Source organism: Halichondria panicea, chromosome 8 (genome assembly GCF_963675165.1).
Source record: "Halichondria panicea chromosome 8, odHalPani1.1, whole genome shotgun sequence".
NCBI lineage: Eukaryota > Metazoa > Porifera > Demospongiae > Suberitida > Halichondriidae > Halichondria > Halichondria panicea.
In genome coordinates, this window is record NC_087384.1 from 3,505,751 (window position 1) to 3,518,214 (window position 12,464).

General features: G+C 44.7%; 1 protein-coding gene across 1 annotated transcript; it reads right to left on the reverse strand.

Annotated features, from left to right (window-relative positions):
* Positions 1 to 10,272: 10,272 nt before the first annotated feature.
* On the reverse strand, positions 10,273 to 10,995 carry LOC135340194 (uncharacterized protein K02A2.6-like). Its single transcript, XM_064536516.1, has one exon. It carries the CDS (start codon positions 10,993 to 10,995, stop codon positions 10,273 to 10,275), a length of 723 nt encoding a protein of 240 aa, XP_064392586.1.
* Between the last annotated feature and the right edge of the window lie 1,469 nt (positions 10,996 to 12,464).

Genomic DNA, 12,464 nt, shown 5'->3' on the forward strand with positions numbered 1-12,464 from the left:
TTTGCCACCAAAAAACAACAAAATGCAGTATTTCTCAGAACTTACTAGTAGCCCAGACTTCCGTTGAAGCTCAAAAGATGAGCAATATACTCAGGTACATGCACAACAAATTTCAGATCTTAACTCAACAAAATAAGCTACTTCTATTCCTAACATATTTTCGGAAGTACACATCTTCAGACAGCCATTTTATACTGATGATGTCATGTGATGTAACAGGTGGTGATCCAATGGAAGCGCCAATAGTTGAACTTTAAGTACCTGCACTCAAATAGATCATATCACTTTTATTTTAAAAGATATGCCACAAAATGTAAAAAATGTGTACAAAAAAAAAAAATCTACTCTCTTTGGTTGTTGCACTGTAGATGTATGAAAGATACGCCGCAATAAATGCGGGGGCATAAAATCGCGCGCGCTATGCGCGCGGCTCCATTTTTTTTCTGTACTTTTGAGCACCCTCCTGCTTCAATCTCTAGAAACGCCCCTGCTTAGAGTCACTAGAAAGATCCAGACTGACCAGGCATGTTATGTTTCAAGATTCTCAGGTTCTCAATGGCATGGATTCAGTTCTCAGAGCAAAAGATGCAAATCAAATCTTATTTGCAGTACTGCCACTTGAATATAATGCTAGTTTTAGGTATATAGTCTAGTAGGAATGTGACATATATATGCTAAACATCTATACAACTCAGCTCTTGCTTTTGTGCAACTACCCATGAATCTTTCTGTGATCTTCTGGGATAGTCTTACAACATAAATAAGCCATTACTGTCAGTTGCCTTTAGCTGGAAACTGTAGCAAGTTGGGAAACAAGAGGCTGCTTTGCATAACTTCTTTTCCTTCTTTTTGCCTCCAATTTACTGCAGCGGTTAACACTCTTCGGCGTGTCGACACAACTTCTACATAGGTATGGAGCGCCATTCAGGTCAAAAATGCATGACAGAATCATCGATAGATGGCAGGTCAATCATCGATGATTGCCAATCGGTTTACACCAATCGGTTCATCGATCATTTCCAATCGGTTTGTCGATCACACCAATCGGTTCATCGATCATCGGTTTGTCGATCTTTAATTTTGCCTCTATGCTTGACCCTTGACCTGAGTTCTCAACCTTCACCTATTAAAAGTACTAGACTAGACTGGAACTCGACGAATTCTGATGTTTCTCTTCTTTTATACGCCCTTGGTATTTGTGTTTATGCAGGAAGTGATGTCGTCCCTTTGAGCAAAATCCTGGCTTTCTTCACTGGGGCAGAGTCAGTGCCTCCATTGGGGTTAGACTTGTCGCCTGTCTGCCCAAAAGAATGTTCCCCACATCATCAACCTGTGCACTCCACCTTACACTACCGACACAGTACCACAATCAGCCAGCTCTTTTCAAAGAAAAAATGCTGTATAACTATGGGAAAGCGCTAAGTGACACACTCCCAGAACATGTTTTCTGTATTTAATCGTGTTATCATGTAATTTGCATCACTTATTCATCCAGTATTGTCTCACACTGTTTTCTGAAGCTGTATTCTGCATTATATATCTTTCACTTCAATTGACATGTGCACATACAATACTAGCTAAATGTAGTTTAAGCGTAGGTTAAACGTAGTTAAGCAATCCATAGCTGCGTGGTGTGTTGGAAGCCATACCTAGTTCTGGGCTCAGAAGTAGCCGAATAGCTTCTCGTTTTCTTGTGATCCACTCTATCCACTACAATCCTGATGGCTACCCCCCCAGACTGCCAGGACTTGAGCCCGCAGGGATCGTGGAACCACCTCCTCCCCCCCGAGGTAAGTAAGAAAAATTGCCATACTCAACGGTACCCGGCGACCTGTTCAGGCCAGCCCAGCGACATAGGACTCAACGGTACACGGCGACCTGTTCAGGTGAGCCCAGCGACCAAAAGTAGATAGGACTCAATGGCACCCGCCCAGCGACCTAAAGTAGATAGGACCTGGTCAAAATTGGTAAGTACCCGGCGACCCATTCAGATCAGCCCAGCGACAAAAATATGGTACCCGGTGACCCCAACGGTATAGTTGTACCTATACCGAGGCTCATGCAAAGACTTACCTCTCCACAGGTGGCCTCCCTCTCATTACACCACCACCCGCCCACGATCCGGCTGGCCTCCACCTCCTGGCCTCAGCCGCGGTTCACCCTCTCATTACACCACCACCCGCCCACGATCCGGCTGGCCTCCACCTCCTGGCCTCAGCCGCGGTTCAGGGCGAGCGGCGGCTCCCAGCCAGGGTTGTAAAGAAAATCCTAAACCTGGAATTCGTCGATATGGCGGAAATAACCAGGGATGACAACTGCGAGTCGGCAGGCCACAAACAGCCGATATCTGCAGAGAGATACTCTCTCATGGCAGGGATCCTCGCCTCAAGGTTCCCGGACAAAGCCCCAGAACTCTTCGCCTACATGGCCACAATTATCAGAGAATTTTCAGGAGGGGGCATATGACAGCCTTGGCCAGAAGGGACCTAAACTGGGATGATTCCACCCTCTACAACGAAGCCTCCACGGGGCGGGCAAAAACTACGCATGCAGGAGGACCACACAGCAACATATTGCCCCCTGAATCCGAATCGGCCGGTCTCCCGAATACCCAAGGACCCACTCAACCGCCCACCTACTCCCCCACAAGTTTTAGAAAACCACCGTTAGATGAAATTACAACCAGGGGTACTGCCTCGGGAAGAAAGCACACCGCACCCACGCCTGCCAGAGTTGCCGTGGAAATCACCCAGTCAGCAGGTGCTACGGGCTACACCTCTCCAGGACCAAAGCGAACAGCCCCAGTCTACTGAGTCTGAGCCCTCGAACCTATTTCACATTTAACCCACGGTCGGGACGCTTTGTCTATTAACCCATTTCGAACGAATCATGTATATAATAATTATATGGCAATAATTAAGTCTGGTATGATTGGTTTGTTATAGATAATTATGATGAAAAAAAAATAATAATAATAATAGGATGATTATAGACTAAGATAAGAATGAGACAGTTTTCCACCATCAGGTGTGACGGCTTCCGATGAGCCATATAACTGAGTAACCTATACCCCTACTCCTTCCCAGGAGTGAACTGGGAGGCGCTGTATCCCTACACAGCAGACCTGATGGCACTTGACTTTTGCCGCCCGAGGAGTCCACACACCCCTTATCGTAGAGGCGTGGGAAGCGGCCCTCCAAGCTCACCCCGATAAAGCATTCTCAAACTACATCATCAACGGTACCACTAACGGCTTCCGGATCGGATTCCAACGCGAGGCCCCACTACGGCAAGCTCAGATTAATATGGGCTCCGACCCTGAAGTGGTAACAGCATACCTGGGAAAGGAACTAGCACTGGGGAGGATGCTGGGCCCTTTCTCACCAGGGGACCCCGAGCTATGCTATACGACCGTGGATAAGATAGCTCGTCGAATCTCAGATATCGGACCAGGGGCCCTGATGGCAAAAATTGATATCGAGTCTGCCTACAGACTGATTCCCGTTCACCCAGACGACCGTCCACTACAGGCAATGTCCTGGAACGGCCAGATATTCATTGACCTCCGGTCAGCTCCCAAAATATTTAACGCTGTTGCAGACGCCTTAAACTGGCACCTGCAACAAAAAGGAATACCGGACATCGACCACTACCTCGATGATTTTATTATCATCACCCCAGCAGCGTCCACACTCTGCCAGGAGTATCTATCGATCCTGGACAGGATACCACTGGTGGCCAACGACCACCATCACGGTATCGAGATAGACAGGCCAGCTACGTCTCCCGACTGAATTATTACTATGTTCCTTTGCAGCCATCTTGCTGATGAGGGGCTAGCTCCCCAGTCAATTAAAACGTCAGTTAGAAATGCTCAGCTATCACTCGGCCTCCCAGACTCTACCAATTCTGAAACGGGTCCAAGCCGGAATCAGTAGGCTCCGCCTCTTAAAAGGCCGGGTCCGCCTGCCAATCACCATTGGCATATCCCATACTATCACACTTTGGGGGTCCCACTTATAATTACCACATTCCTACAATAGCTTTGGGAGTTTGGGCCCCCCAAGTACCGACAGAGAACTGCCCCTGTGTTATAGCTGGCACGTGATCTATATCCGGGCACACCGTTAATCTAATTAGCTAGGTTAACACGACCACGTGACCGGTTAGCTAGGGACCATGTGTGCAAGGCGCGTGCCGGCGGGCAGCCTGGACAACAGGCCAAAATATAATTGTAAGACGGGCCGACACCCAGACAATGAGTCAGCGTAGGTTAAACGTATAGTTAAGGTTGTAGAGCAATCGCACTTCCTGTGGCTTTGCGGGGGTGTGGTGTGTTGGAAGCCATACCTAGTTCTGGGCATGCTCAGTTCAGAAGTAGCCACATGCTTCAAGAGTTCAGAACAGCTTCTTGTTTTCTTGTGCCCACCCACCATCACCCCTCTAGAATAGGTTATTTGATGTAGTTAGAAGGTTGCTTCATAACATACGGCCCGGCGGTCTACAACGGAGAACTGCCCCTATGTTATAGCTGGCACGTGATCTATATCCGGGCATCTAATTAGCTAGGTTAACACGACCACGTGACCATTCATATCCGGGCTCACGGTTAGCTAGGTTAATTAACGCAAGGCGCGTGCAGCCTGGACAACAGGCCAAAATATAATTGTATAGGGGGATTGTAAGACGGGCCGACGCCCAGACAATGAGAAAATGAATAGCTAGATCTTTGATGGATGTTGGTATACATCATGGTCATCGGTGAGGTACAGAAAGTTCTAAAATAGGAGTCACTTTGTACAGAGAAAGTTTGCTAGACTTAGACTAACACATACTAGGCGTTTTGTTTTTGCAGTAGGGAGAAGAGAGAGATGTCTCATGTAAGATGGATCCATAAAGAGTGAATAATTTCAGAGTCCCACCTACGCAATAATTACATGCAGTGTTTACAGTGATACCAGTGTTCGCAGTGATGCCAGTGTTTCTCAGTGTTCGCAGTGATGCCAGTGTTCGCAGTGATGCAAGTGTTCACAGTGTTTACAGTGATACCAGTGTTCGCAGTGATGCCAGTGATTACAGTGATTACAATGTTTCCAGTGATGCCAGTGTTCGCAGTGATGCAAGTGTTCGCAGTGATGCCAGTGTTTGCAGTGATGCCAGTGTTCGCAGTGATGCCAGTGTTTACAGTGTTTACAGTGTTGCCAGTGTTCCCAGTGATACCAGTGTTCGCAGTGATGCCAGTGTTCGCAGTGATGCCAGTGTTTACAGTGTTGCCAGTGTTTGCAGTGATGCCAGTGTTTGCAGTGATGCCAGTGTTTACAGTGTTGCCAGTTCACAGTGATGCCAGTGTTTGCAGTGATGCCAGTGATTACAGTGTTTCCAGTGCATGATGCCAGTGATGCCAGTGATACCAGTGCTTACAGTGATGCCAGTGTTCGCAGTGATTCCAGTGTTTGCAGTGATGCCTGCAGTGATGCCAGTGTTCACAGTGATACCAGTGTTTACAGTGTTCACAGTGATGCCAGTGTTCACAGTGATCCCAGTGATGCCAGTGTTTGCAGTGATGCCAGTGTTCACAGTGATGCCAGTGTTTGCAGTGATGCCAATGTTCACAGTGATGCCAATGTTCACAGTGATACCAGTGTTGCCAGTGTTCACAGTGATGCCCAGTGACGCCAGTGTTCACAGTGATCCCAGTGATGCCAGTGATACCAGTGTTTCCAGTGATGCCAGTGTTTGCAGTGATACCAGTGTTTCCAGTGATGCCAGTGTTTGCAGTGATGCCAGTGTTCACAGTGATGCCTGTGTTTCCAGTGTTCACAGTGATGCCAGTGTTTCCATGCAGTGTTTGCAGTGTTCACAGTGTTCGCAGTGATCCCAGTGATGCCAGTGATACCAGTGTTTGCAGTGATGCCAGTGTTCACAGTGATGCCAGTGTTTGCAGTGATGCCAATGTTCACAGTGATGCCAATGTTCACAGTGATACCAGTGTTTACAGTGTTGCCAATGTTCACAGTGATACCAGTGTTTACAGTGTTGCCAGTGTTCACAGTGATACCCAGTGACGCCAGTGTTCACAGTGATCCCAGTGATACCAGTGTTTCCAGTGATGCCAGTGTTTGCAGTGATACCAGTGTTTCCAGTGATGCCAGTGTTTACAGTGATGCCAGTGTTCACAGTGATGCCTGTGTTTCCAGTGTTCACAGTGATGCCAGTGTTTCCATGCAGTGTTTCCAGTGTTCACAGTGTTCGCAGTGATCCCAGTGATCCCAGTGTTTACAGTGATGCCAGTGTTTGCAGTGATCCCAGTGATGCCAGTGATACCAGTGTTCACAGTGATACTAGTGTTCACAGTGATGCCAATATTCACAGTGATCCCAGTGATGCCAGTGATACCAGTGTTTACAGTGATACCAGTGATGCCAGTGTTCACAGTGATGCCAGTGATACCAGTGATGCCAGTGTTTCCAGTGATGCCGTGTTTCCAGAGATGCCAGTGATGCCAGTGATACAGTGTTTACAGTGAAGCCAGTGTTCATAGTGATATACCAGTGCATGGATTACAGTGTTGTAGCTCAAAACATATCCATGCAGGGGTATTGCCAGTGTTTTAGTATTTACATGTATGCAGTTCACTGTTCACAGTGATGCCATGGAGTGTTCTATATATACACATTCGATCACCATGCAGTATACGTACTGAGTGTGTAATACTACACGCATTCACGAAAAATTAGCGATTAACTTCTATTCCACAGCATTACATTAAAAAGAGGGAATTCGACTTGATGAAGTATTGGCTGGGCATCACATGGAATTGCTAACATTTGTAACATATTTTAGTTATGCTCTCGATCGCCGTTTCCCCAGTGAATCCCAGATTAGTTTAGTGGGATGTCAAGTTTAAAAGCACTTCGTTGCAACCATGCAGAGCATTTGCTACAATTAATGTGTATATGTCAGAATCAAGTGTCTATGGGATACTACAACTACATACAGTATAATTCAGGTCCCATGGGGACTGCTTCAGATGGAAGCTATAAACTGTGAATTTCATAATGTTGATGAACAACACATGACTAAACTGATAAGGTACAAGATAAAAGACACCCACACACCAATACACCCATCATTATTATGGTTTTCCTGAATCCTTAGATGCAAAAGTTCAATGAGAGTGCTTTTTCATACTAATCTTATGAAGGGTGTGGTGTCCCTCTAGGGCTATAGGTAGACTTCTAGCAACTAGCATAATTGAGAATAATAGAGCACTAAATTAGCATAATTTGACCCTCAGAGTGTATACCTAATTTCACATCATCTTATAATGTAGCTATAGATAGACATATATTACTGTACTGTATATAGCACTATAGCCACTAGGCAGGCACTAGAGGATTATAGTTCATGCACTTTCTGTATAAATGTTACCTCAATAACCTCTGTTCTGGGCCGCTATATAGAGACAACGAGGCTGGGAACGAGGATACCTCAGGTAGTGCTATCACAAATAAAAAAACAGGCTGACTTTTCAAAAAGAATAATAGGCAAAATAAAAAGCATAATTTACCAGGGTGGTCATTGCTATCTTATGAAGGTGTGTTTTCATATAGAAGGTATACTTGCAATTACTATTCTATGATGAGAGTAGCTTTTTAGTCATGCATGTATATTGGACTTGTGTATGCAAGTAAACGAAATATGATTATCTTGAAAGGGCTTTGAAAATCGATCAGCTATTATTCTATATCACAGCGAATGTAGTACATTCTTGTAGCATTGTTTATCACCTCAGTGTTATTAAAACTGTGGTTTATTAGTTCCTAATATCAACTGCAGGCCTGTCCTCACACAGGGGCAAACACCAGAATACAGGCCTGTCCTCACACAGGGGCAAACACCAAAATGCTACAAGAATATATTCTTGTAGCGTTTTGCCCCTGTATTCTTGTAGCGTTTTGGTGTTTGCCCCTGTGTGAGGACAGGCCTGCAGTTGATATTAGGAACTAATAAGCCACAGTTTTTTTAATAACATTGAGGTGATAAACAATAACAAACACTGTACTATAATAAACATCACTCCTAGGCAGGACTGCAGCTTCTACTACAAGTAGAATATTCTATAGGTATTGAGTTTTATGACTACTATGAAAACTGAATATAATTATCGTTCTCTCTCAACTCTACTCTAAATCTCCGGCCACTGATGCATGGTACACACTCACGAGTCAGATTTACAAAATATACTGGCTCAAAGAAAAGAGCTCGTATAATTAGCAAGCACCATTCATTATCATAGCTCAGCACAAGTATACCCTGAAAACACATGCACGCCATGCGACACCCATGCTCTATATACTCATCAAACGTACGCAGACAGTATTTACTGCATGTGACACTGTTTGAGCACAAAAAAACCTAGCACTGAGGCATTTTGCAAAAACCTCAGATGAGTCTGTAGGAGGCAGATATTCAACAATTATGACATCAGTGCTACTTTGTCTCATAGTGATAAATTATGACACACATTTTGAGTTGAAGTTGTGGTTTGTGGTTTTAGCTGGTATAATTTTATGAAGAAACCTGGCATTACTGATGTAAACACTGTGTAGAACACTCAGTCACTGGTATCACTGTAAAGCAACACTGGAATCACTGCAAACACTGGCATGTAAACACTGGCATCACTGCGTAAACACTGCATGGCATCACTGCGGCATCACAGTGAACACTGCAAACACTAGCTGGTATCACTGCATGTGAAATACGCACCACTGTGAACACTGGCATCACTGGAAACACTGGCATCACTGGAAACACTGGGATCCTGGGATCACTGGGAACACTGGCATCACTGGAAACACTGGAACACTGGCATCACTATGAACACTGCCATCACTGTAAACACTGGTATCACTGGGTGGGATCACTGGGAACACTGGCATCACTGTGAACGTTGGCATCACAGTATCACTGTCATCACTGCGAACACTGGCATCACTGGAAACACTGAACACTGGCATCACTGTAAACACTGGTATCACTGGCATCACTCCAGCTCTACACTTAAATGGAACCTTGCTGCAACAAGTTCCAAATTACAAATATCTGGGTCTCACATTATCTACCCATTATCTGATGATCTCTCCTGGCACCCTCATATTACTACCATTTGTAACAAAACAAGAAAACTAATTGGTCTACTTTATCGAAGGTTCTCAACCAATGCATCTCCATCCACTCTCTTAAAACTAGCTTTGTGAGGCCACATAATTATGGAATATGCTTCAGAAGTATGGAGTCCCCACTATAGAAGTGATATAGAAAACCTGGAAAAAGTACAGAGATTTGCCATGAGAATGTGTCTGGGTCAGTGGGATCTAAAGCAGGAAGAACTGCTGTCAGCATCTAGTCTGGAGACAAGAAGAGTAGTTGCAAGAATGTGCCACTTGTACAAAATTTTACATGACATGATAGACTTTCCCAACCCACCGGTTGAGAGAGGCCGTTCAGTTAATAGTCTCTCCCTGGTACCAATTAGATTTCGAACATCAATGTACCAATACTCATTCTTCCCACACGCTGTAACTTTATGGAACAAACTTGTTAGTAAGTACAATAAAGAAGATATTGTTACTGTCAGTGTGTTTAAATATTTTCTGTTTAGGATGCACTTTACATCTAGCTATCCTATGCTCTAAATAAAATCAAAAAAAAAACACTGGCATCACTGGAAACACTGTAAACACTGGCATCACTTGTATCACTAGGATCACTGGGAACACTGGCATCATTGTGAACACTGGCATCACTGTAAACACCAGTATCACTGTGAACACTGGCATCTGCAAACACTGGCATCACGGCAATCACTGTGAACACCGGCATCACGGTAAATCACTGCAAACACTGGTATCACTGGCATCACTGGGATCACTGTGAACACTGGCGTCACTGTGAACACTGTGAACACTGGCAACACTGTAAACACTGGTATCACTGTGAACACTGGCATCTCTGCAAACACTGGCATCACTGCAAACACTGGTATCACTGGCATCACTGGGATCACTGTGAACACTGGCATCACTGTGAACACTGGCAACACTGTAACTGGCATCACTGCAAACACTGGCCTCACTGTGAACAGTGGCATCACTACAAACACTGACATTTTCGTTTGTCTGCTCGGAAACATGATGCAAGGGTCTTTGATATGTTTGTCCATCAGCAGTGACAAGAATGTAGGACCGGGGATGTGATGAAATGTTTCTAACACTTGCTGGTTTCCATATTTTGCCACATTGGAACATGACTTTGGTCTAACGCAGGTAAGACTTTTGTATGTTGATCGAAATATAGCTTCTGAGTTTCCTTTTGTGCAAGGAGATTTGCTTTGACAACTGATAGTTGTATGGCCAACAATTTAGCTGTTGTAGGTAACAAAGTCTTTGTTCTACGACCCATGAGACGTTGAGCGGGGGATCCTAGAACGTCATTTGTAGGTGTGTTTCTGAAATCCAACAGTGCTAACTGAAAGTCGGCTTTCTGTAATAGTGATTTCTCGGCCTTGCCATTTGACTGCGGGTAGTGTGGACGGTGATTAAACTGGTAAGTTTTGGAAAACTCGTGGAATTTGGTACCAGAAAATTGTGGTCCATTGTCAGAAACAAAAACATCAGGGATTCCGTGACGGGAAAAGTGACATTTGCAACAATCGATAATCTTTTCACTAGCAGTCTCTGAGAGTTTGTCTACTTCGATAAAGTTTGAATAGTAGTCTACCAAAACCAGGTAGTGTTGGTCATTTAGTTGGCTTAAATCAGCAGCTACTCGTGACTTCAGTGGTTCTTTTGTATTACTCCGTTGTTGTGTTGAGTACATAGAGCAGCTTAGAACTGTGTCTGTGATTTGTGCTGCCATACCTGGCCAGAACATTACATCTTTGGCTCGTCGCTTGCATTTTTCAACTCCAAGGTGTGCGTTGTGGACCATCTCTTTTGCATTGAAGCCGGTATTATAATGTTGTTTCATTTGAATAGGAGTCCGTGGTGGTATGTGACTTCATCACGAAAGTTCCAATATGGTTTGGCACCAGGGAGTGCATCTGATTTTGTTTCTGGCCAACCATCTTGTATCGTTTTGTGTAGGTCGCGGAGAGCAGTATCTCGTTCTGTTTGTTCTTGGTTCAGTTACCCGGTGTATTATGTTAATATCGTATTGCTGGAATTCTAACTCGGTTGCTTTGTCAGGTAGGGGGGCAGTGTGTCTGCTATTAGGAGTTCTTTTCCTGGTTTGTAAATGACATGAATCGGGTGCTTTTGGATGGACATGATCATTTTCTGGAGCAATGGTTTGGTTATCGAGTGGTTTGTGGTCAGTCTCTACTGTGATTTTCGGTATACCATACACATAGTCATGGAATTTTTTGCAGCCCAAGGCAATTGCTAACATCTCCTTTTCGATTTGAGCGTAGTTTTGTTGGGTGGTTGTTAGTGACTTAGACGCATAAGCAATTGGGTATCTGTCTTGTAGCAGGACTGCACCCATCCCTTTTGAACTGGCATCTACTAGTTCGGTTGCTTGGGTTGAAATATCGTAACACTGGAGCATTTGTTATGAGTTTTTCAGTGTTGACAGTGCACTCTTTTGTTGCTCTTCCCAATGCCACTCAGATTCCTTCTCTAGCAACGTTCTCAATGGTGCTGATGTTTGTGAGTAGTTGGGAATGAACTTTGATAGGTATGTTGTCATACCTAGGAATCACTGTAGCTCTTCTTCATTCGTTTGGGTCTGGTCTGACTCCATCTTGGCTTAGGATGTGACCTATGTAGCTGAGCCTTATCTAGCCTCCTTCACCGGCCTCCCTAGCGGGAAGTGCGGCCTGGGATCGAGGCTAAGCCTTATCTGGCTTTTGTCTTTGTTGAGTTTTAGATTCCGCTCTTGTGCACGTTGCAGGACTTGCTCGAGCCTGGTATCGTGTTCTTCGATGGTGGTGCCCCACACTAATATGTCATCAACGACAACTTCGACACCTTCAGTGTCCTCAAAGATATCCGACATAGCAGCTTGGAAAACATCTTGAGCTGACGATATTCCGAATGGGAGCCGTTTGAACATGTATCGCCCAAATGGAGTATTGAAGGTACAGAGCTTGGCACTTTGGTTGTCGAGTTTTAGTCATCTAGAACAGAGAAGGTTGTTGCATGTGGCATTCGAGCAGCTATCTCTTCAATAGTCTTCATGGGGTAGCCTTGTTGAGGTCTTTCGGGTTGTAGTTGCATCAACCAATAGTATTGCTTCAGTTTCTTCATTCTCATACGATGCAGCCTCTATGCCAGAAATTTGGCCAGCACAAGCTTCTTGGATATCTATTATAAAAACTGATTCAGCTATTATTATTCTTGCTGTGTCGCCGATGCCAATGGGATGAACCCCAGGGTTTTTATCTAGACGGCAGGCTT